A 25,217-nucleotide genomic window follows, 5' to 3' on the forward strand; every position below is an offset into this window, starting at 1 on the left:
AGTACAAAAATAGCTGGACAATTTCAAAGCTAGAGCTTTACCTGGCGCATTTAGTAGTGGGTTAAAGTAAATAGTTGCTTCTTCTTCGTTGGCAAAATTGTGGGCAAGTATAATTAATTGATTTTCTTTTTCAGATTTACCCTCAACAAGGTGGGATGCCGGGAATGGCCAGCATGAGCTATGAGGTATGTGTCGCTCATTTACTGATCTAATAGGATGGTGAGACATTATCCATCTCTAAGCACTTGATCATGATTGCCTCTGAAAATTCTTGTTATTTCCCAGCTCCACAGTTACAATCAGCGGGGGACCTGAAGAGTTTAGGGGCATGTAACTAACTGAAGTTACTAGGTTAGGAATAACATGCAGAAGTGTATGTTTCTGTGACAATTTCGGCATGCTCCCACCCTCCAACCCCCATCCAGATTTTGTGGAGGGAGATTTGGTTACTTTAAGCAAATGTGTTCTCTTGGCAAAACCCAAAATCTTGGAATTCCGAGGGCATAAACATATTGTCACTGGGTAAAAGTGAAGCTTTAATGTGCGCTTCACTACTGCATCTTCCACTTAATACGAAAATAAACAGAATCGTCCACTTTTCGTTTTTACAGTAAACAATTTAGGATTAGGCAATATGTCGCAATGAGCAAACCTGACAGAAAACCAAGATACTTAATGGTGCTAAATCATAGAAAGCAGAAACCTGGCTTTAATTGGGGTTACATCTAGAAATTGATTCTTCAAAGGCTGATGTCTAGGATATATATACTCTAATGTTAGTTACTTCTAAGGTCACATGTTTAATTTGATTGATTTGTTTATGATTGCTCTGCAGATCACAGTATACAATGCTCTAGTGCCTATTATGTAGCATAACACAACTCATTGCTATTTTGACAATTTCACACATTACTACTTTGTTGGAAAAAGGTTCACCTCATCAGTTTAACACCAGAACACAGTAAGTGGCAACAGAAAGTGAAAAGTCTCCAGATGAAGTTTGTAAAGAGCCTGTCACAGTGGGGCACCATGTGTGGCAGATTTTATAAGTAACCTATGATCCGTTTGAGCTTCGAACATTTTTTTTTCGAATCTGCAAACTATGGAGTAGATTGTTGAACACCATAAAAGTCCTTCTAATCAATAACTATGCCATAAAAACACCACAGTTGTGAAGTCTCATAATGCTAGGGGCCCTGATTATGACCTAAAATGTAATCCAAACTACAGGTTTGTCTGAAGCATGCCACCAGACTATATCTGGCATCCATGCCACAACAAACTGGCCACTGGACTCCTCCAAGGGTTGAATTTCTGAAATATAGGTGCGAAAACGAGAGGTGGCACACCTTAACACAGTTTGTTATGCAGATGATTTAACAATGATCCTCTCAAGGGATATTAAATGGAAAACCTCTAAGTTATGCAAAAGTTGAATATATCCCTACCACTCGTGTGAAATATCGTAGACAAATAATGGGCACTGGTGGAAAAGATCTTATTAATGCTACAGGACTGACATATGCCTTTTAATATATCAAAGGACTGTCAAAGCTTGCATGTATCTTGCTTGCAATGTCTTTGTGATAGTCAAGAAACGTGGCCTAAGAAGAGAAATCAAAGGCAAGGTCTTGCACATGGGATCCGGCTAGTGCATCTGAAGACTTTGTAACGACCCCCACAGTCAGTCTTCCACAGCGTGACAGATCACAATGCAGATTTCACAGTCGTTTGGAGACAAGTTTTAGAGTCTGTACAGGATGTTAGGATTTAAGTATGAGTACATACAGGACCAAGAATGTCCCGGAACAATTACCCTGGAGAACAGGTTTACAAGTCAACATATGCATGGTGTTGGGGGAGTGGAAAAAGGGAACCAAGTATAGTATAGATGAATTAATTTGGCAGTAGTTTGATATGTTGCTATTGTCTTACTTTATGGCATAACTTTAAGCGGTTCAGATCATCGAAAGCGAGGTTTAGAGTGATTGAGGAAATCAAGGATGCTTAAAACAGCTGAGGGTCTAATTCGAAATACCTAGTAGGCACATCAATATTTTCGTCCTAAAGCACCCTACCTAATGTAAGTTTCTGTGACAATTTCTTTAAAAAGATGTACAACTTTAAACCAATCGTCTTTATTGTAAGTTTCAACCAAATTGTACACACATGCTAGAAATTAAGAACGTTAGACTCTAATCATTCCCCTCCACTGCATAGTAGGGAATCTCAACATAACTGAGTGTAAATATTCTCTTATTAAACAAAACAATAATTGTATTTCCTAAGAAGACTAATCGGTGACTGTAAAATCATTAAAATGAGTTGTATTTTAGGTTTAAATGTTATTTATTGTGTATAAAATGCAATGAAGTAACATCCCATAGGTATCCGTAATTCAAGGAACACGGGCTATGAGCAGTCTTCAAATTCCCAAATTCAAAAATTTTAACTAGCCTTCCATCACATTAAACACACTCAAAGTCAGTCGAAAATGGAGATAGAAAAGAAAGGAAATAAGGAGTGTAGGGGGATAAAGGGTGCACGATGACCAACTCCACTAGTTGAAAATCAGCATGGCAGCATTAGGACCCGTCACCTCTATTTATAGAAGTGGCTGAATCAACTCATTCATGTCTTCCCCCATCTGTCAGCTGAGGAGTACCCAGGACCATCTGCCAAGAGGCTGTAGATATGTTGTTCGGTATCTCCAACTCCAGTTCCAGGTGAACCAAGGCAGTAATGGAGTACCTCATGAAATCTTCTTATTTCACCTTTCTGCCTAGGCATTAGGTGGTGACTGTGGCCCCCACACATTCACTTAGTTCTTGAAGACTATAACATGAAGGTCAAAAGGATCGTTTGTGGTCAATGTGCAAGATGTCTTCCTCCTCATTTTCAGATCATCATGAAATAGCATAACCTCTTGAATCACACAGGCAGTCTATGGTTCCTCTTGCCTTGGCTCTTCCTTTCTCTGATATGGCGATTTCACACTCAGAGGAGTGCACAAGTCCTTCTTATTCCTGCTCGTCCTGTTTTTGACTTTCATGTGTGACAAAGTTTTGTAGTGTCCCATTGTTTCTCTGAAACACAAGGCCACAATCAAAATATAGCACCTCCTCAAGCCTACTAAGGGTGACGTCTGCGTGTTCAGCAACATTCCGATAGCTATTGTTAAGTAAGGTAATCACAACACAAAATGATGATGGATGGAGTGGTGAAACTTTTCAAACAATCACCTCCATTCACAGATCTGGGTTGAATCCATCATTCTTATGCTCACCATGCCACCCCACTTTGGACCTAGCCATTTGCAAAGCAGTCTTGACCCTGCTCCCCATGGGAACAGTCCATCCTGAACTGCCAATCCAAGTCCTCGCTGGACTGGAAACAAGCATCCTGCGACCAGCATCAAGGTATCACCCCTTACCAGCCAGTCTAGCTTGAATCCAGTGGCACAGCGAGTAAGAGACCCATGTCTGGGCCCACCAGTCCTCTCTGCTGCTGCCACTCAGAAGTAGCCCGCTCTGAACTGACACTCTGCTCAGGACGCAGGTTTGCCATTTTAGTGAAAATTAAAAAATTAAAATGGTAATAAAGTTTATTACCATTTTATTTTTCATCTAGGGGCATTTTAATTAGTGGGGCAACGTTCCTCTGCCATAACGGAGTAGCCACTCCTGCTTTGATGTCTGATTATTATGAAAATGCAGGCTGTTGTCAGGAAGTGCTATGGGTGCATGAGGTAACAATGTGGATTTAGTGTCCTGAAAAAAGTTCCAAAAATTGTGAATATAGAATTAAAAAAGGGGAAACACATCACTCTGCGCATTTATAAAAATACAACCAGTTCACACACATCACAATCGTAGTTGTTTCTGAAGAAATTGTACAGCTAAAAGATGTGGCATTTGACCCTTCATCAGAGTACAACAATGCAAGCAAACGCGTACCATGCAAGAGAGGAGCGCCACGCTTATGTACCCTCTTCTGGTAAGCAACTGCTGCAGTGCTTAATTTGTGCTTGTTGTTTCTGGTGCGGAGCATCAGCACTTATTTTTGAGGGGCAACACTTATTTTTCTGCCTCAAGCATTTACTGTGAGTAAAAGGCACACATGGGAAAGACAGAGGAAGAGAAAAACGAAAAAAGCGTCACAATGGAAGAGGGCAGAGTGAGCTGAAGAGGCATGGAATGAATGTAAATGGATTGAAGAGGCCCGAGATGGCTTCAGGATTACGCTGCCTCAGTATTCCATGTTCACACATTTAATTGCAGCAGCCGCGTGTTTAAGAGGAGGACTTTGGGCACCAGCACGTTTTTAAATACAAATCAAGCACTAAACTGCTGCATTTACTGGTGAGTGGGAGGTATCAAGTCTAGGAAGGCAATGAAAGCTGTTTTGAGGGATATTAATCAGAATGAAAATCAAATGGCTTTATTGCATTCACTCTAGCTATTTGGTGCATTAAATTACTAAACTCTAGATAGTAACACTGTGGGGAAGATTTACTAAGAGTTTGCGTTGCCTTTTTGTCACGTGAGGTGGCGCCAGGGAACACAAGCCCTTAATTGGGATTTACTAAGCCACGCAAAGCCCCTTTATGTGGCTCTGCATGGTTTAGTGAATCCAGAGTACCACAACTCAGCGCAAATCGCTGTCTTGCGTCACTCCATGTTGAGAAGGCGTTCCATGGATGGAGCATCCACCCATGGATTTTGACACAATCCCACATGTACTTCGGGGCATATTTGAGAGCCTCTGGCACCATTCTAATTCCACATTAGCATCATTTTTTTTACACTAATGTCGCGTTAGAAGGCCCAAAACATCATGTAATATTTACATTTGCCCTACTTTGTAACTCTTTACGCTACATTATGCCTGCACCAGGTATAACGTATGCAAAGGGGTCATTCTCCCATTAGGGGGCCTGAAAAAATGGCACAAGGAAATCTAACAGATTTTCTTGCTTTATGTTTTTTCAGCACTTTTACTGGCTGCTCAGAGCAGGTGTTAAAAGGGGGCTTCTGTTGCTTACAATGGGCCCCTATGTACTCTGCAGGAATAGCTCCAAAATGTTGGCCCTACGCCATCAGAGTACATCAATAGCGTCCAAAAAATGACACTATTGCCCCCTACCCTGCACCATGGTGTGCCGTATTTTACATTCGCCGCAAACATGGTGGCGGTAGTGGGGCTCTAAAGAGCGCAAGAAAAGTGGCGCTGCACTGTGTGCAGCCAACTTTTCTTAAACATTAAACCTGGGATTACATCAAGATGGTACGCCTTTCCTACAAAGGCATAACGAGAAGAAATACCTTAATTTCTCCTCCGTATTTAGTTTTCTATGTGTGCTTTCTGCAACACACATTGAAAAAGAAAATGTATTTAAGGATTGTTTTTGTGAAGGAAGGTGTCCCTTGCAATATAGTGCTAGGCAACACACTGTGCATCAGTGCAGGAAGAAAGCAGAAATGCATCATACCTTAGTAGGTGTGGGGCATTCCTCTCTCTCTGTCACGTGGTGCAGCAAGTTGTATTGCAACATTGCATTGCATTTTGATAAGTCTGGCCCTTTACACACTATGTGTGCAGGTAATATGCCACAGCAGGTCAGCAGATTTAACAATTGCCAGATATGGTGTCCATTGGCTCAGCAATTACTCTACAATATCTCCTGGGGCCATTTGTCATCTGCTTACTGCCATTGCCGTTCTGTCGGGTCCACTAGAATGATGAGATTTCAACATAAACTTAGATTTTCTGCATTATCCAATTAATCCGTCATCTGTTGCTGCATAATGTGCAGATTTAAACAAAAAAGTGTTTTTAGTATAAACTGATCAAAAGTTAGTAAAAAAAGTATTGAAGCATGCTCCCATACAGTGGATGGCTCTTAGCAAATGTTAACTGGTCGTCTTTCTGTTGCGTATTGCTTTATTTGGGTGTTAAACACTATTAAAGATGTGAAACCTTAGCTGAGACAGTGTTAAGATGTATGAAAATGTCAAAATAATCAAGTAATGCTATTATAAAATATGCCGTATTAAGCAGTATAATTTTCCTTTTCATGTTGCATAATTCAACCTACCCTGCCACATAATTTGATTCTTTCCATGTCGCATAATTCCAGTGGCAGCGCCTATTGGCCTCCAACAGCAAAAGCATCAGTCTTCTCCAGATCTAGACATGTGTAATGGTATCCATAGGCAGAAACAATCTCACAGCAACCTGCCTGTAGACAGGCGAGTGAGAATTTGAGGAACAGCGGTGTGGCAACGGTAGGTAGCATGGGCCCTAATGCAGGAAAAGGAAAATGGGCCTTCCTGCTCTCCCTTTCTGTAACTTGGGTGAGAGAAGCACCTCACGTCCCTGGGTCACTACCCCACCACTTGTGCAGCACAACTGACAGCTACGCCCCTCCAAAGGACCGAGAGAAGCCTCAGTCTCGAAGAGATAATTATAATCATTGTAGCTGGTTCACAAGTCGTGTGTCAGGGGAGGTTAAAACATGATGACTGCTGATTTATGGTTGTCTAATAATAATTGCAAATGACTTCCCCGCTAAGTAAGACTGATCTGTACTTTGTTTTTAGAGAATGAGACCATACGGGAGTCCAAATGGAGTAAACATAAATGGAATGAGCATGAGGCCACAGGTAACCATTTCTCATTAACAGGTCTGCATGCCTTTGTGTACAAAATGCCATTTGCACTGATCTTACGTGATGCTCCGGAGTATAAAATAAACTGGTTAGTAGCATGATGAAACATCCATCTTTGTTCTACTGTACTCATTTTGTACATTATGTACGACCACTGCACACAGCTTGGACGTTCTGTTAGATCCAAGTCTGCCGTATCTTGCTCCATCCTTGTGGGTGGGCCTAAGGCATATGTCTTTGCTGGAAACGGTGGCACCTTCAGTATTAAAACTCGTATCACAATCATAGTCAGTTGAGGCATAGGAGGGGCTGCAGTGGCGCAACACAGGCCCCTGTAGAGCCGGCAGAGTGGGGGTGTGGACTGAGCACTTCAGGGGGCCCTCAGTCCTTCAGGGGAGGGGCCTCAATGAGCTCAAGAGCAAAAAATATATGTGGGATATGGGAGACTCAAGGGCTCCTCATCAAATTCTGCAGGGGGCATACTTTTCATTATGAGACTGAGGGCTGGTGTCAGAGCTGTAACATTAGTGGAAATGTGTGTTTACTGCAAATCAGTGATTCATGGTGACCACCATACTTGTGTGATCCATAGATGTCAGAATGGCATTGAGAATGGGGTTACTATTTCAAGAAATAGAAGCCGTCTTACCTTTTCAGGATGACATTCTGATTCATAGGCAGACAACAGAAGAGAATGATGGGAGGCTGAGGCATATTTTGCACATTCTGCGTAACAGTGCTTAACCACCGGACTGGCAAGAGCTGACAGACTATGTGTGGCACCGGTTTGATAACATTAAGGCAATCGTAGCAGGAGCACTTGTGATGACTCTGATTTGTGAGGCAGCTAGGTCTATTGTGATTATGAAGGCCAATGAATAGGACTGGTGCTCGTGCAATGTATGAATGGAAGAAAGTGATTATAGGTTTTGCATCAAAGTTTCAGAAAGAGGCAGAATTGAGATATTGAATAATTCGAAAAAATGTTAAAGCACACTAGATGTAGTGAGGAAGTTTTTATCATTTTTGTGGGGCATCACGAACGTCTATGGGCAGTTCCGTCAATACATTCTGGACTCAGGTTATCTTTACGTTTCCAGATGGTTGGTAATTTTGCAAGTACATTTATTGAGTTTGAATATATCCTGCTACCTAAAAATGATAGCAGATTGTGTAATGAGGCTACCCTATTTGTAACCTAACAATGTGAAGAAACTGGAGGAAGAGTTGGAGGAAGTTTCTTTAGGGTATTGTTGCCAGGTAGTTAAAATGAAAGGAAAGATGGATCGAGAGGAGACATTAAGAAACTCAAGGAAATTGTTCTGACAGTTTAACCAGGGAAGAACAGTTTCAGTGGTGACATTTTAGATCATTGGATATAGACATAAGATGAGAGAGCTTGCGCAACTAGTGCACAGACCTATAGGTTGGTGCCTGCTGGTGCCCAGAACGAGATAGCACTGTTGATGGATGAGCCTGATCAATTGTCATATTAAGTGGGTGCAGTATGACTATGGCTTGCGGTGAAGCCCTCCAACCTACCCCCAAACTGAGTGAGCTTACATGCGTTAAGATCCATCAGTGTTATAGAGTCAAAGTATTGTGATTTAGTGTGATCAGTTTTATAACTGACAGAGTAGTGTTTTACAAGTGGTGTATCCACAAGATCTATGTCCAGATCCATCTAGGATGTGTTTAGTAAAAAAGGATATCCCTCTCTCTTAATCAATATCACTGCAGGCGAAAGTGTTGAGAAAATTGGACTATACACAAGAGCAATGCAACAACTGAAATCACAACTCACAAATGTGGTAGGATAGGCATGGGTTTTCTCAGTGGAGGATGCTAAAATGGAATAGAGACCAGAGACCCTGAATGAAAAAACATGACTGTAGCATTATCACTGTTAGGCAATGTAAAATATTTATGCAGATTTTGGTTACTTGTTGAGAATGAAACATGAAGAGGAGCATTGGACTTTATGAAGTTATTGAAATTTTTGGGAATGCAATGAGAGCCATTGAGGGCAGAGTGTGATTTCAATGAAAGATTGCTAGGTACATTGTGAGAATACATAGGGTGATGGCACCATGTCTGAAATTACTAGGAACCCTGACAGTTGGTCTGATGCCAACAATGTAGATGCAATGTAGATGCAGCTTGAATGATCTGATGGATGTTGTATGCTTCTGTTCCCTCTATGAAGGTCCCTAGAGTATCCTGTGTCCCTCATGTGGTGTGTTCAGTGTCTTGGTTAGTGCTTAAGGAGGGGGAGTGATGTCATGCCTAGTTCTTCCCTTGCACCATCATTGAATGAATGTGTATATATATATATATATATATATATATACACATACAGATATATATATATATATCTATATCTATATATATATATATATATATATATAATTGCTTGAGTAGTGAACATCTCTAGAAATACTGAGGGGATATGTAAGGAGTCAGTTTGAAGGTGTCCTTGTTATGAACAGACCAAATAGATCTGTAGGGTGTGTGGTTACTTTATCGCAAAAAACAAGCTAAACCATCACACTATCCTGGTTAAGTTTGGCAGTGGTGGCCGGCCGGCCGCTTTAGGAGGGAAGGCGGGAAGCACACACACACTCTTTCTTTCTCACACACATGCACGCACGCACTCACGCACATCCATTAACAACACTCATAACATTCAAACATGCACGCACGCACCAAACATTCATTTTAAAAGATCACACACACACACACATACCTTCAGCCTAGGAGGTCACAGGAGGGTTGGGACTGCTGCCTTCCATCATTGGCTGAACTTTGGTCCGCCAATGAGGGAAGGTAGCAGTCCCAGCCTCGTCACTGAGTGGGATGGGGTCAGTGAGACTGCTGACCCCACCCCACTCTGTGATGAAGTGTCACTGATTGGCACTCGCCATGGTCGCTTCAGGGCTTACATCTGAAGCGCCCAGGTCAGAGGCAATGGGTGACACAACCCTTCTTCACTGAGAGGGTGGGTCTTAAAGACCTTCTGCACTACGAGGGAAGGGAGGAGAGGCTTCGGTCTCATCCGGTTGCAGGGGGAGCTGGTGCAGCGTCAGTGGCGAGGCGTCAGTTCCTTGGGACCCGGCAGAGTCAATGGATCCAGTCAGTGAAGAGGCGATGTGTCGACTTCGCAGAGTCACAACTGCGTGACGTCAGTGGTGTTGCAGCAACGTAGGACTTGCATTGCAGGCCACGGTCATTACATGCAGCAATGTCTATGGAGCGGGTGGAGGCTGCGCGTTGGTGCTGGCGTCGCTGAATTCGTGCCTGGCATTGCTGAAGTCGGAAAATGAGCTAAAAGGTAGTAGGTGAAGTCCTTGCTGTCCCTGAGACTTCAAAACAGAAGCAAGCTCATTCCTCCAGCAACGTACCCATCACCTGGCCACAGTCCTGCTCTCCCAACTAAGGGGGGGGCAGGTTAAGGAGCCAGGCATAGTCACTCTGGTCTGCGCGCAGGCTCCCAATGAGCACTTCCTGGCTCTGACAATGAGGAGCAGGGAGTCTGCGTCTAGCTCAGCTTCCCTCCCCTTCGCACACATTGCCAGCTCCCAACAGTTCATTGCAGTAGAGTTTCTCAAGTATGTGTGCCAATTTTTCCCACGTGCAAATGTATTGTCTAGCCATAAGTATGAACTATTGTAATGATCAAAAGTTAGATTTTTTTAAAAACATTTTAAGATTCTTAGTAGACATGAAACAAGCATGTAAAGTTCCATGAAAAATAACATTCATAGAAGCAAAATAACTCGCTTTGCTTCATTGTTAATTATCATCAGTCAGTTAACAAGCTGATAAACGCTGGCACCACATTTAAAGATTTGAGTGTGGGGTAACATCTTACAACTTAGTATGTGCACATTTTAAATTTTACTTTCCAAGGTTCGTGAATTTGACAAACTTTACAACTTCCTGAATTTTATAGTCCTTCGTAATTCAATATTGCCAAAAGTCAAAACTGCACAGAAAGACGTTTTTGTAAAGGTTTTTTTTTTTTTACTGTTTTTTTCTAGGGACAGACTGCTATTAAAGGCAGGTTTTGCAGGAAAAGTCTCCTGTAAAACGCATTTTTCTGCAATGTGTCTCTGGCTATTTTTTCATTCTGCATAAAGTTGGATTGTAACAGCTTTGTCAAAGTTATACACTACTAACAAAGAGTATGTGCCAAATTGTTGCACCTTCAGTGGTTAATCGTGTTCCTATTCTCTGTTTCTAACTCTGTGTTGCTTTTTTACTTTTAACAAAAGTATGGATTTGGTGACCGATTTCCCTCATGGTGGATGCATGGACCTCCTGCTGCTTATCCTTGGATGCCACTAAGACCACGTGAGCATGAAACACAACAGGTTAGTAGAGCTTCTTCAAAACTGCTGAAGATACAACTGATGTCGTTAAAAGAGAGATACTCCTTGATATTGTTATGTACAAGAGGGCAGTGCTAATAGTAAGAAAAATAAATACGTACGCCCAAAAGTTTTTTAGAAGTCTGGCACCGTGCTACCAAATGATGGGGTTGCTGAACAACAAGGCATCCTGGTTTTAATTTCATCTCATATCTCATTCTTACACCCCCCATCACCTCTTGTTGATCTGGATTACATCTTGAGGTTACATTTAAAAATTCTGGTCCCAGAGATAATTGCTGGTGTATAGCACCTGCAACAACATGCACAAATTAAGGACTGCAAAAAGGTCTTTTTAGGTGGGGCGAAAACCTTATCCTACTTCCAAGTACTGGATAGAATGTGCTCCTCCTTCAATGAAGGGATCACCACAGGTTTAAACAGGGCAGAACTAAAGTGGACATTCTTTTGTATTGCACGGGCAAATTCTTGCAGCAATGATATAGGTATCATCAAAAATATTTATGAAGGCACTACAATAAAAATAAACGGAACTTCCCTACTGGATTTGTGTCTTATTTTCAAACTTAGAAAATGGACAAGAATGGAAGGAATGAAATGGAATGCAAGGAAACGTATTAAGCGCTTTATGCCAAAGTGTCAAGGCCCTAAAACACAAAAGAAAGGGGCACCTGCTAAATTCAAAAGAACTGTCATTACAGAAGAGAAAAGAGCCACGTTTTCAATTGTTTCCGAAAGGCTGCAAAATAATCCAAACTCACAATATGAGTGGGCAGAGCGTTCCACAATTTGGAAGCAACTACAGAAGAGAAGCTGCCGTCCCATCTGGCTTTCCGAAATCTTGGAATAGTCACCTTCCTGAGGGAAGACGATTTAAGATGTCTTTTTGGGGTGTACCAGTGAAAAGCTGTTCTCAGAGGCACATTCCCTTGCTGGTGGAGGGCCAGACATACAGTGCAGAGAACCTTCAATGTCACACGCTTTCTAACAGGTACCCACTGAAGGTAGTACATAAACTCCCTCACTGAAAGGTGTTTAGGATCATTCAGAACCGGACGATCGGCCCTATTCTAAATGACCTGCAGTCTGCTGAGCGAACACACATTGATGTTTAAATATCAGTGTTTAAATATAAGGCGTTGCAGTAATCAAGGCACAATGTTATTGGAGCAATAACCACTGCTGCTCTAAGCTCCTCCGGAATAAGTGGGAAAACGTTTTAAGGATTTTGATTATATATAAGCAGGAGCTCACAATTCTATTGACCTGAGTGTCAAAGGTAAGGGAGTTGTCAAAAATGACACCTAGGTTTTAGCCAAGGTCACTGGAGAAGTTAATGGGCCACACATCTCAGGCCCCAAATTTCCGTCCATATCGATTGCTGTGCTCCAAAGCCCAAGATCTCTGTCTTATTGTCGTTTAATTTCAGATCCTTCTTCTTCATCTAGGTCCTGTCACTGACCATACAGAGTTCAAACTTTTCAGCTATCCTGGGCAAATCATCAGTTAAGGAAATTATGATTTGCGTGTCGTCAGCATAGGACAACACCTGAAGGACAAAAGGCCTCATCTGTCTAGCTAGGGGGCAACATATATGTTAAAAAGGGTCGGGCTGAGGGAGGACCAGGTGGGACCCTGCAGGGAATCTGGAATGGTTTTGCCCTGAACTTGCCACAGCTGACTATTTGAGTCCTCTTAGTCAGAAAGTACTCTAAGAAGTCTAGAGCTGTATCGCTCATTCCTGCTTAATGCAATCTTTGCACCAGGCAGAATGGGAATATTGTTTCAAATGTCGCAAAAAGATCAAGCATTACCAGAACAACAGCACCTCCCTGATCCACCTGGCAGCGTACTGAGTCTGCAGCGGCAACCAAGAACCATGACCACTGTGAAGTCCGTGATTTTTGCTTGATAAATGGAGTGCCATCACAAATTTCTATTTTGGAAAAAATTTGTGATGATGTTGGTTGCCTTTCTAATTTCTGGAAATCTGTGGCATGCATATATAAATAAGATCCTAAAATGTTTTCTGTATTGCAAAATAATTTCTCCTAACTTCAAACGGCCCTCCATCAAAGTGGAATAAAAATGAATTCAATCTTCAGTGCTAGGAATTTTGACCAAATAATGGTGTTCAGTTACTGAAAGTTGGCTTCTCCTTCAGAAGGGTCTCCTGTAAAAATACCACATAATAACTCCCTGTTCTTGATAATATTGCTATTACTTTTATCAACATATCTGCCATACCCTGACATTGGCCTAGATATCAACTTCAGTCTCACCTTCTTACCTCTTAATCGTGCTCTTCTCTGTATTTTTAAAGGTCTTTAATGGACATTAATCATGGCACATGACACATCTTTTTTCTCAATGGCAATTTTCTTTGTCCCACATATTGGTTTTGTACAAAACAGTTTTCAGACTCATGGCAGATTCTATTCTTCTTTATGCAAATAGGGGAGCATATATATACATTTTATCCTAATCTATCGGATACAGAATATACATTTTAATCTAATCTACAGGATTCCATTTATTCCTTTAATTGGCTGCCTTCGGTACCCTTTTGTTTATTGACAATATAAATGAGCGTCTTCTTTCTTTGTTGAGAACCCCTCCCCAGGCAGTCAATTGTTTTTTTTCTTAATAAAAAAAGGGTTTTTCCACTTCACCTACTGTCAGTACTCTCTGGAGAGTGGCTATATTACAGCAATATATCTAGACGTCCTTTTATTGAATGCATCTATTCACCCCAGTGCTCTCTTGGTGCTCCAATGAAGTGACAACAGGAGTAGCTGGCACACAATTCTGAATTAAAACCATACTTGCCAAATAATCACATTTCCTTCCTTATTCCTAGAAACAAGTTGCTTTTGCAGTCAGTTTTAGAGAAGTTCACAGTTCACAGTTTGGCGCCATGGACTTAATTTTAGTCCGCTTGTCCTTGGGAACTGTAAATACAAGATATGTGCCAGAGTGCAAGTTTTAGTGTGAATTAAAACGAGACCATCTACTTTGCTATGATGGAGGCATGTGTAAAGTAAAGGATTGCATGCATGATGCAAAGAGATTTGTTAGTAATTCTTTTCCTGGCTGGTAGTCAATGCAGCTGGTGAATGATGACTGAAGACAGCTTGAATATCCTCAGACATATGAGGAACATACAGAAATGTTTTGAATGTGTCGAATCACAGAACGGGATAGGCAGTACAGTCCATCCCCCACACCCTTCATAGTCCCCAGCACTGTGTTTCTGCCAGCTTTTCCATGGCAGGGTCCCCGCTATGGAAAGGCTGGTGGAAACAGGAGTTGTGATCAGCATGGTGGCACCGAGTCTGTCGCTGTAGATGACCACAAGTCCAACCGCCGTCAGCCCATTGGGAATCTTGTTCCCGGCAGTAATGGCGGTACCCTGGCAGTCCAACTGTGGGGTTATAATCTGGCGGTCAGACTGAGAGTGCAGCAGTCTCATAATGAGGCCCTAAGTCTCTCAGGCCTCATACAAACTGTGCAGAGCTCAGAGGACTTCCCTATTCTACAATAGAGTCTGCTACTGTTGACCTGAAGTGCCTCTGTTTGATTATTATGTAGCAAATATTAACATAAATCTATCCCTAGGCCTTTAGGAGCCTTTTAGAAGGGTACAATGTATACACACCTTTTATACCTATGCATTTAAAAGAATACGTGCCAGTGTTAGACCTGGCATCCTTGGCGTGGTCTCCCCTAACTTTTTGCTTCTGATCTTCAGATTGTTGCTGTGTGCTGGACTCTCTTTTTGCTGTTTTTGTTACACTGGGCACTTTACCACTGCTATACAGTGCTAAAGTGCAAGTGTTCCCTATGTGAAATTGTATGTGTAATTGGCTTTTCCATAATTGGCATATTTGATTTACTAGTAAGTCCCTAGTAAAGTGCACTAGAGGTGCTTAAGGCCTGTAACTCAAATGCTACCAGTGGGCCTGCAGCACTGATTGTGCAACCCACATGAGTAGCCCTGTAAACATGGCTCAGTCCTGCCACTGCAGTGTCTGTGTGTGCAGTTTTTAAAATGCCAATTCGACTGGGCAAGTGCACCCACTTACCAGGCCCAAACCTTCCCTTTTCATACATGTAAGGCACCCCTAAGGTAGACCCTAGGTAGCCCCATCGGCAGGGTGCAGTTTATGTTAAAGGTGGAACATGTACTAATGTGTTTTACATGTCCTAACAGTGAAATACTGCTAAATTCGGTTTTCGCTGGTGCAAGCCCTTTCTCTCTCAAATGTTAAGATGGGAACTGCCTTTAAATATCCTTAAAGTGTGGTTTCCCTTCTTGAGAGCAGATAGCAATCAGGAGTTTGGGGTCTCTGAACTCTCAATTTAAAAAATACATCTTTTAGTGAAGGTGTTTATTTTTAGATTGTTAGTTTGAAAATGCCACTTTTAGAAAGTGGGCATTTTCTTGCTTTTACCATTCTCTGACTCTGCCTGTTTGTGGATTCTCTGTCTGGGTCAGACTGACAGTTGGGATATTTGTGTATATCCTCTAGACAGTGACACAAAGGGAGCTGGGTTGTAGCCTGCATATCCTGATAAGCCATCTGGGCTAGAGTGGAGGGAGGAGTGGTAACTTAGACCTGAATGGGCTGCGCCGGACCTCACACACTGCAGTGTCCAACCCCCTGGTGTGCGTCTGGGGCCCGGCCTGGACAAGGCAGGATCTTGTGAACAACAGAGCCTTTCCTATGAATTTGCCTGCTCCAAAGGCAGAAAGGGGTATAAGTAGTGGACCCAAAACCCCAGATTTCAGATCACTCCTGGATTCAAGAGTAACCTGTGCAGAGGAAAAGAGCTGAATAGCTGAGTAGAAGTGCTGCCCCTGCCTGTGCTTTGTTGGTAGCCCCAAGGGTAGGGTGCAGTATATGGTTTAGGTAGGACTTATAGTAATGTGTTTTATATGTCTGACAGTGAAATATTGCTAAATTCGTTTTTCATTGTTGCAAGGCCTGTCTCTCTCATAGGTTAACATGGGGGCTACCTTTAAATCTGATTAAAGTGTAGATTCCCTTTGGGAGCGGATAGACGTGTGGAGTTTGGGGTCTCTGAGCTCACAATTTAAAAATACATCTTTTAGTAAAGTTTATTTTAAGATTGTGTGTTTGAAAATGCAACTTTTAGAAAGTGAGCATTTTCTTGCTTAAACCATTTCTGTGACTCTGCCTGTTTGTGGATTCCCTGTCTGGGTCATTTTGACAGTTGGGCTGGTTGCACCTCTCACTAGACAGTGACACAAAGGGAGCTGGCGTGTAGTCTGCATTTCCTGATGAGCCATCTCTGCTAGGAGGGAGGGAAGGAGTGGTCACTCACACCTGAAAGGGTTGTGCCTGCCCTCACACAATTCAGTCTCCAACCCCCAGTGAGCGTCTGGGGCCTGGCCTGGGAAAGGCAGGATTTCACAAACAAGAGAGACTTTGTTTTGAAATAGGCCTACTTCAAAGGGCAAAATGGGTATAAGAAGGGCACCCAAAACCACAGACTTTAGAACACTTTTGGAAACCAAGAGGAATCTCTGCCTGGAGAAGAGCTGAAGAGCTGAGGAAGAAGAGCTGCCCTGCCAATGACTGTACTTTGTGGAGTTATCCTGCAGTTGCTGCCTCTGCCTGTGCTAGAGGACAAAGACTGGACTTTATGGTGCCTTCCTTCTTGTGAAGAACTCTCCAAGGGCTTGATTTAGAGCTTGCCTCCTGTTGTTTGAAGTCTCAGGAACAGCAAAGACTTCTCTCTGCCAGCACCTGGGGTCTCTGGAGAGACTCCTACTCTGCCAAGTGGTGCCCATCCAGTTTCTGGGACCCTGAGAAGCGACTCACCACCGTGCAGGGAAAAGATCAACATGACTCCGATTTGCGGCTGAAAAATCGACCCGCCGCTGGCTTTGCAGCTGAAAATCGACGCTCACCTTCAACACAACAGGAAGATCAACGCCCGGCACTGGAGAAATGATGCACAGCATCGCTGACGGAGGTTGGTGAGATCGCAACCCACGCTGCATGGTTTTTGGATCATCGTGCGGCTGGATTTCCGACGCAAACACCGCTGGGTGTGTAAAAACGACACAAGGCCTGCCCGGACCCGAGAGTGCTGACCGGATCGACACATCGCTATCCTGCGGAGAGAAGAAACAACGCACGCCGACCCGACTAAAGGAGAAACGATGCAAGGTCTCGCTCGTGAGTGAAATCAATGCATCCCAAGCCCTTTTTGACGCACACTCACCTGTGTGGGGTTATTTTTTATGCACCCAACGTGCATTTTCACGCTAACAGCGTTAGTGTGTGTTTTAAATTACATGAAGACTCTTTTTTGTTTTTCATTGATAACTTGACTTGTGTATTGTGCATTTTTGTCGTTTTGGTCTTCTTTTGTTTAGATAAATATTTTCTATTTTTCTAAACCTGTGTTGTGCCATTTTGTAGTGTTTTCATTATGTTACTGTGTGTGTTGGTACAAATACTTTACACCTAGCACTCTGAGGTTCAGCTTGCTGCTAGTGCCAAGCTACCATGGGGGTGAGTGGGGGTTAACTGAGGGTGATTCTCGTTTACCCTGACTAGAGTGAGGGTCCTGGCTTGGACAGGGGTAAACTGACTGTCAACCAAAGACCCCATTTCTAACAATGTTCATTTTTGTTGCTATATTGGTATCTTAACCACTCTTTTTCTGGTTGTTTCCTTCTCTTGTGCAGTATGAATATGCTCTACCAGTTCATCCTCCACCGCTGCCAGCGCAACAAATCCCAATCCAGCCCCCACAACCAGGACTTCAAGCACCAAGTCTCCCGCAGCAGCCCCCGTTTTTAATACCTGTCCGCCAGGAACCCGTCCAGCCAGGGCAGCAACATTCGATCCAGGAGTATCTGCCAGCACTGCAGCAAGGAGAGCAGACACTTGTACAACAACAAGTGGCACCACCAGAAGGGCAACCCCAGCAGGTAAATAGTCACCTTCAAATTGTAGCAGTGAATGTGTGTCTAGAAAGGTTTAAAATTGCAATTCAGTATTACAACATACATAACATCTTTTCAAAGCTCTAAAATAGAATTAAAACGTTTTCACTAAGGTGACCACATTTTTAAATTGCCTAACAAAGTGTTAACCTTACCATTAATTACATGTTTTGTTGATGATATATTCTTTTCCTAAATATATTTTCTTCCTTTACCTGCTTTGGACCGGGCAACCCTGTCTCACAGCTGTGTGACTGAATCACAGGGTTCAAAACAGCAGTGCCAGCGTGCATGGACTTCATAAAGAAATGGGCTGTGTGCAACTCATGTCATTGCTGACCCTATTGTTCAATTCATGTTGTATGCTTTGGTTATCAACAGCTTTGATCATTTCATTCCTTTATTAGCCCTGGTTATTCTTAAGTTCTTTGTAACTGCCTCCCTCAGGAGTTAGGGGTAGGTTTGACCACATTGTAGCTTTGGTATAGTCTTTCAAATGCAGTCTCTTTCTGCTTCTTTCCTTGTAGTTACCGAAGTACCTGTTCCTTTTTATGTTTATTGAACTTATCTTTCAATTGCCTTGTATTTTGCCTTTGTCATGGTGTTTATAAGCAGTGCTTTCTTCTGCGTGCAATCGGCTGGTTCTTCAGTTCGTTTGCATGCCTTGCCTCATTTGGAGGCATTAAAATTAGCACAAGATGCTGCGGTATTACTGGTTCTAGCAGTGCGCTTGCAACTTGACCATTTTCCATAAAGTTCTGCTTCATGGGTTACTTCCACTTTTATGGACTGCTTTGTTCATCTTGTGAATCACAACTCAGTGCCGTTTGATATTTTCATGGTTTTAGGTGAACAAAATAATGTGCTCCAACTTTTCTTTCCATTTACACCACCAAAATTTAAAAGCAGTAGAGCTGCACTAATATACAGAACATACAAGCTTAGTGGACCCCTCGAGATAGGCTTGTGTCCAGGAGTAAGCACACAGGGCCAGGCTCATAAACTGCACTTTTAAATACGTTGACACTTTAAGTAAGTTTACAACTTTTCAGTATTCACAAATTGTACTTTTGCACTAGGATAGATGTGATTTATAAGCAAACGTTAGATCCTTATAATTCCTCAAATGTTGTGTGATGTTCAGAAAGATTCACCTTCAGGCAGTTCCAAAGCTCTTTGCACATAATCACCCAACATCAGCTCAAAATTCAGAGATTCTGGTCAAATCACTTCATCTCTTTGTGCTTATAAAACCTATGTGGCATAACTTGGTGCTCAAGTAAATTGCTCCAATGCCTTTGGGTGAATGTTGCATTATTTAAAAAATGTAAACAATAATAAATTACCACCAAAAATGACCCCTAGATCAACCACTAATCTTGGGTTCTGCAGGAGCATATTCCCCAGCGTAAAGCGATTCAACGTCTTGCCAGGTGTAGTAATCGTTATATAAATACAATTACAATACAATACAATTCATAGGTTCAGGATAACCAAATATTGGGAAATAGTTTGGAAACGGGCACCGGCAGAGTAATTAGATAGGAAAGTACAGAAGGTAGAGTAATTATACTAATTTATATCACATCATCCATTTTGCAAAATATTAGGGATAAACTAACATTACCTTGGGTATTCACTCAACCCCCAGGATAGATCAAGGTTCTATAGTAATCCTGTGACTTTAGGGCACTTTGAAAGAAATGCAAATTATGCCACTTTTTTCTGATATGTCGTTTTTAAAGCACTTCCGATGGACTGGGAGTGGTGTTAATCCCCCAAAGATTTTATTGCTCTTCAACTGGACCTGGTAGACTAACATTTTAAAGCAAACCGTAAAGCACATTAGGGCCCGTATTTATACTTTTTTAGCGCCGTATTTGCGTCGTTTTTTGACGCAAAAACGGCGCAAACTTGCAAAATACCATTGTATTTTGTAGGTTTGCGCCGTTTTGCGTCAAAAAGCGGCGCAAATGCGGTGCTAAAAAAAAGTATAAATACGGGCCTAGGTTTTTGCAATAAAAATAAGACAGAGTGCTACAGAGTCCTAACATCATTTCTTACCTGGCTATGGGTTATAGGAACAACAATACAATTCCTGAAATCAGATTATTCAGCACTATTCCAATGATTCCTATAAAGTAGTTCCCATACCTGGTGCTATTCAGGCAACTAAATAGTTAGTACAAATATTATTTCTTAATAACAAAGACATATTATCATGAGAATCATACATGGTCCCAACATGTGAGATCTAGGGAACAAATACACTCAAAAGAGCAGTGTGCTACAGAGTCCTATCAAATCAGTTTATACCTGGGAAAGTGACATTACTTCTCAGAGATGAGTTTACAAAATTGCTTGTGCATGAATCATTTGTGTGCAGAGTAGAACAGAAACAAGAAAATAATTACATGCTAATAGGGTTATGGCAGAGAAGGCCCAAATTGACTAATGTTAGCATAAACGAATTTTCACAACAGAATATCTTGATTTCATTATATGTTAATCACATTGTGTTAATACAATTATATATAAAAAATCTTGATCATCATTGAATGAAATTGACATTGTATGGGTCACACCCAACCGTAACTCAAACAAGATGAGCTCTGTAATAATTAGTACACAAAGCAACAATGTTCCTAGCTTTCAGCAGTCTCGGTTATTTGAGTTACAACTCTAGAGTTACTGACAAAGTGCTCACAATTATTTTTTTTCTCTGTATGCTTTAAATCAACCACTCTGTGCTGTGGCACCAAAGTTTTTTACTTTTAATTCAGAACGTTTTCAACTTCTCTTTCTTGCACTGTGTTGTCCACTTGGCAGAGGCATACACTGGTGTCTTAATCTGTTATTTTCAGAGATTCACGAACAATAGCACATGAAACGTTTGTTTAATAGTTTCACACATACACTTGAAGTCTTTAGTTATGGATTCTTCTCGATGGCAAGCTAGAACCATATATAAGAAATATATTACAGGCTGCATAGTTATTATGTAACTTTTTTATTTGGCAAACCCAGCCAGCGCTAGAGCTCAAGCGTTTGTAACTGGAAAAAAACTGTACCACAGGTGCTCCAACCACCGAGGTGCAGTTGTCTGCTTTCTCTGTCTGTCCTACTCACTGGTTATGGTTTAAAACAAACAGGAAACCAAACAACCATACCGGATTTCTCCTGAATAATAAGCACCCAGTGTCTGGCAGGGCATGGTACATTAGTGTGCTGACAAGACAGCCCTGGTAAGGATTCTGGAGAGTGTAATCTCCAACCAAAGCATAGTTACTGTGGTATGTTGTAATGCCCATTAGGAAGAAACATTTGTGCACCTGGCACAGAACCATCCATGCTGACTCCTGGAGTTCCAAGTCTAACAGTGTTTTGACGCTGTCCTGAGTTTCCCACATGGCTAAATCTGCAAAGGGAGAACAGACATCTCAAGGCACGCTACAGTCTGCCAATAATACCCCATTGATTAACTTTGATGATTACAAGTTGTTTCCCTTTTTGCTCGCAATTTTAACATTTTTCAATTTGATTAAACTCTCAGTTTGTTGTAATCTTTCATTTGACAGTTGCACTAATAAACAACAACAAACCTTTTAAATTTAATCATTTTTTGATCAAATTTATTCATCATAATCACTAACAACAGAATCCATACATGCTTTTGAAGGTAATTCTTTTCATGACATGAACTGAGATTGTCTGTGGTAAATTCCTGTCACCATTAAGTGTTATTTTCCTGCTAACAAAAAATGTACACATTTCATCCAACCCTCTACAAGGCTGTGGGAGGTCAGCTTTGTATTAGTTCCCAGACTGAGTGATGTTAGACTGTTCAAAGTAATAGATTAAGGAATTGGGAAATTAGCAAGGTAGACAGGAATTATGATAAACATTTACGGTGTCACTGTCATTGACACTATGAACAACATGAGCGACCTGCTGAGTTAGTTGTTCAGAACTGAGGAAATAAAAAGCTTTATGTGAATTGATGTTGCGTATGCAAAAAACAAAGAAGCAAATGTGTGACTTATGGAAGTCAGGGGTTTATGTTGTATATACCTGCCTCTGCCTATCAAAAACTCTTCTGGTCTTGTCTTATCCTAACTCAGCTGAAGACTTTAACGTGTGTCTTGTCCAGATGAAGGTTCTCCCAGCTAATGTTTATGCCAAAACTATAGCCTGTATCATGTATAATCCAGCCCTTTTCTAAATCTGCATATACACATTTATTGTGACATAGCTATGCCTAAGATTCATGGAAAAAAACTCTGGCTGCATGCCATTTGATAAAATGCATGGTGATATCTGATACAATAAACCATTGATAAGTGGATGGATAGGCACGTAGAGTTTTTCCAATATGCAAATGTCTTATCTCATTAGATGCATGTTTTTATATTTATGAAATAATAGATGATTGCCATTAATAATAGAGTATACGTATGGAATGCCAAATCAGCATGTTAAATATTTGTTTACTTTCAAAGAAAATATATGTTACTTTTATTACATTTCTCTTTTTGGCTTCTATATTAATCAGGTTAACTTGAAAGTGCTATTCTTTGGAAAATATTTCAACTCTTAGCTAGCTTTGACATCCTCTTCATTGACTTTCCTCCCAGCATCTTGCCATATTTTGAGATGGAGGACATTAGCTACATACCATTTTGTGACAACTATTCCCTTTGTGCCTGCAAAAGTGCCAAATTGGCTAATGAGCACAGTCAAAATACTTTTGTTGGCATTGAAAATAGATACATATACAATGCTCTCTGCTGCTTAATCAATGTTATGGTTTTTTGTAGGCGAATAAGTAGTAGTGTGGCGCTGAAGCAAGGCCATCCTCTCAATAGCTTTTACGTCCATTGTAGAATCTCATATTCATCTCACATAACTACAGCTTTGGAAACTATTCGTAAAATGTTTGTGCTGCTCTAGGGTTGCCTGCTTAAATGTTTCACTAATTTTGCTTTTATTCTCCCAGGGCCAGGCCATCATTAAAATAATCATATTGTAATTATTACAGCTTCCAATGTGGGATTACACTGATCAGAACGGACAATCAGTAAGTAGATCCTCCTCATACATAGCTCACTGTAAATTTGCTAATCAAGAAGTATACTTATTTGTCAATTACTTATGTTTTGTTTTTGACATTTGCATAGTGAGTACAACCCCATGCAGGCAGTGATATGCAAACATAAGTAGATGGAGAAAGACCATTTGCTGATTTTAAAATATACAAAGAAGCCAAACTTAAAACAAAGGGAGCCAGACAGCCACATGGAGTGGCATGCATACATACATTGCTACCATGTTCAAAATGGGAATCTTTAACTGAATGCCTCACACCAGACGTAGAGTCAAACTGCAATGGTACACTGGTACAGATGTTAAAAAAAGGAACTTTAATGACGTTTTTCACTTCGATCTATGCACCATCGTGTCCTACCATAAGTGTCCCTCCCTGGGCACTGCTTTATACCGCCTGTAATAGTTTCTTTAGTGTCTCATATGCCACTATTAGGTCTCTTTTCCTTTGGTATGTCCTTTTATTTCAAAGCTGGCATTTCCCAATATTTCACCTTATTATTTTCTTTATCCCTAAACATTTAAAACCCTATTTCCAATCATGGCACTGCTATGTATACGGATACCTTCTTGCTTCCACAATCCAAGCCCTCGAAACGGCAATGCTCTCCGTTCTTCCTGGATTTTCATGTTCTTTTCTAGATCCATTTCATATTGTTGTTAGTAGCTCTACAACATCTAGGAAGCCGGACTTCCTCAAAACTTTCAGGCAAGCAAATGCTTAAATCTTACTCTTTTTTCTGATGTCTTCATTACTTACTTCATTGCTTCCGCTCATTTGTAAGGGGCATTTCTTCCTCTGCTCTCCTAATACAAGAGATTATTTTTGATTCTTCTATGCAACTCGTTGTAAATTTCCTCTTATGCCAACACTTCACATGACAACCTATCTGAGTTGAATTTAAATGTGTTTGCACTGGCTGAAGGTGTTAAAGGATTCAGGCCCTCATTCTGACCCTGGCGGTTTGAAACCGCCAGGGCAGAGGGCCGCAGAAGCACCGCCAACAGGCTGGCGGTGCTTTATGGGCAATTCTGACCGCGGCGGTAAAGCCGCGGTCAGAAAAGGGCAACCGGCGGTTTCCCGCCGGTTTACCCCTGGCCCAGGGAATCCTCCATGGCGGCGCTGCTTGCAGCGCTGCCATGGGGATTCCGACCCCCTTCCTGCCAGCCTGTTCCTGGCGGTTTACACCGCCAGGAAGAGGCTGGCGGGAACGGGTGTCGTGGGGCCCCTGGGGGCCCCTGCACTGCCCATGCCACTGGCATGGGCAGTGCAGGGGCCCCCTAACAGGGCCCCATAATGATTTTCAGTGTCTGCTTTGCAGACACTGAAAATCGCGACGTGTGCAACTGCACCCGTCGCACCCCTGCAAATACGCCGGCTCCATTCGGAGCCGGCTTCCTCTTTGCAGGGGCTTTCCCACTGGGCCGGCGGGCGATCTTCTTGAGATCGCCCGCCGGCCCAGCGGGAAAGTTAGAATCACCGCCGCGGTCATTTGACCGCAGTGCGGTGTTTGGGCGGTTTCCGCCTGGCGGGCGGCACCCGCCGCCCGCCAGGGTCGGAATGACCCCCTCAGTCTTGCAATTATGTGGCCAAGCAAAAGACAGGGCACACAATAAGAGGCCAGAGCAATTAACAGTTATTCATCTTCTAGTGACACACTTTCACTCAACTGAGGAGTACTTAGAATGCAGGCAAACAACAATTACTAGCAGTCATAGTCAAAGTTTTCTGATTACCTGAGCAAATCCCACTATTTATTTATTATATATTTTGGGATTTTGCATAGCAGAGAGCGCATCCAGCAGCAGAGAACTTCAGACAGGTACATGGAACTTTAACAAATTATATATACAAATATAAGCTTGCAGCATCACAATAAAATTTGACTCCGATGAATAATAATGTGGCTCACACAGACATGCGAATAATGTTCTGTAACTATTTACTTAAAGAGACAAAAACGTGAAAACGTAGTAACGGGGCAGGCATAAACTCTCTAAATATTTGCAGATTCAGAAATATGTACTGTTTCCGCAAAGGGTGTCAAAAGCCATTGACATGGCATC

The 25,217-nt window shown here is 41.8% G+C and overlaps 1 protein-coding gene across 1 annotated transcript in view; it reads left to right on the top strand.

The window, feature by feature from the left end:
• AMBN (ameloblastin) overlaps positions 1-25,217 on the top strand; it is a 57,189-nt gene that overhangs the window by 12,686 nt on the left and 19,286 nt on the right. Inside the window, exons 3-7 of the mRNA XM_069227413.1 lie at positions 135-185; positions 6,603-6,665; positions 10,946-11,044; positions 17,787-18,032; positions 23,086-23,124. Of these exons, the coding sequence (XP_069083514.1) occupies positions 135-185; positions 6,603-6,665; positions 10,946-11,044; positions 17,787-18,032; positions 23,086-23,124 (498 nt within the window). The remainder of the gene's footprint in view (positions 1-134; positions 186-6,602; positions 6,666-10,945; positions 11,045-17,786; positions 18,033-23,085; positions 23,125-25,217) is intronic.

This window comes from Pleurodeles waltl, chromosome 1_1, assembly GCF_031143425.1.
Source record: "Pleurodeles waltl isolate 20211129_DDA chromosome 1_1, aPleWal1.hap1.20221129, whole genome shotgun sequence".
In the NCBI taxonomy this organism is placed as follows: domain Eukaryota; kingdom Metazoa; phylum Chordata; class Amphibia; order Caudata; family Salamandridae; genus Pleurodeles; species Pleurodeles waltl.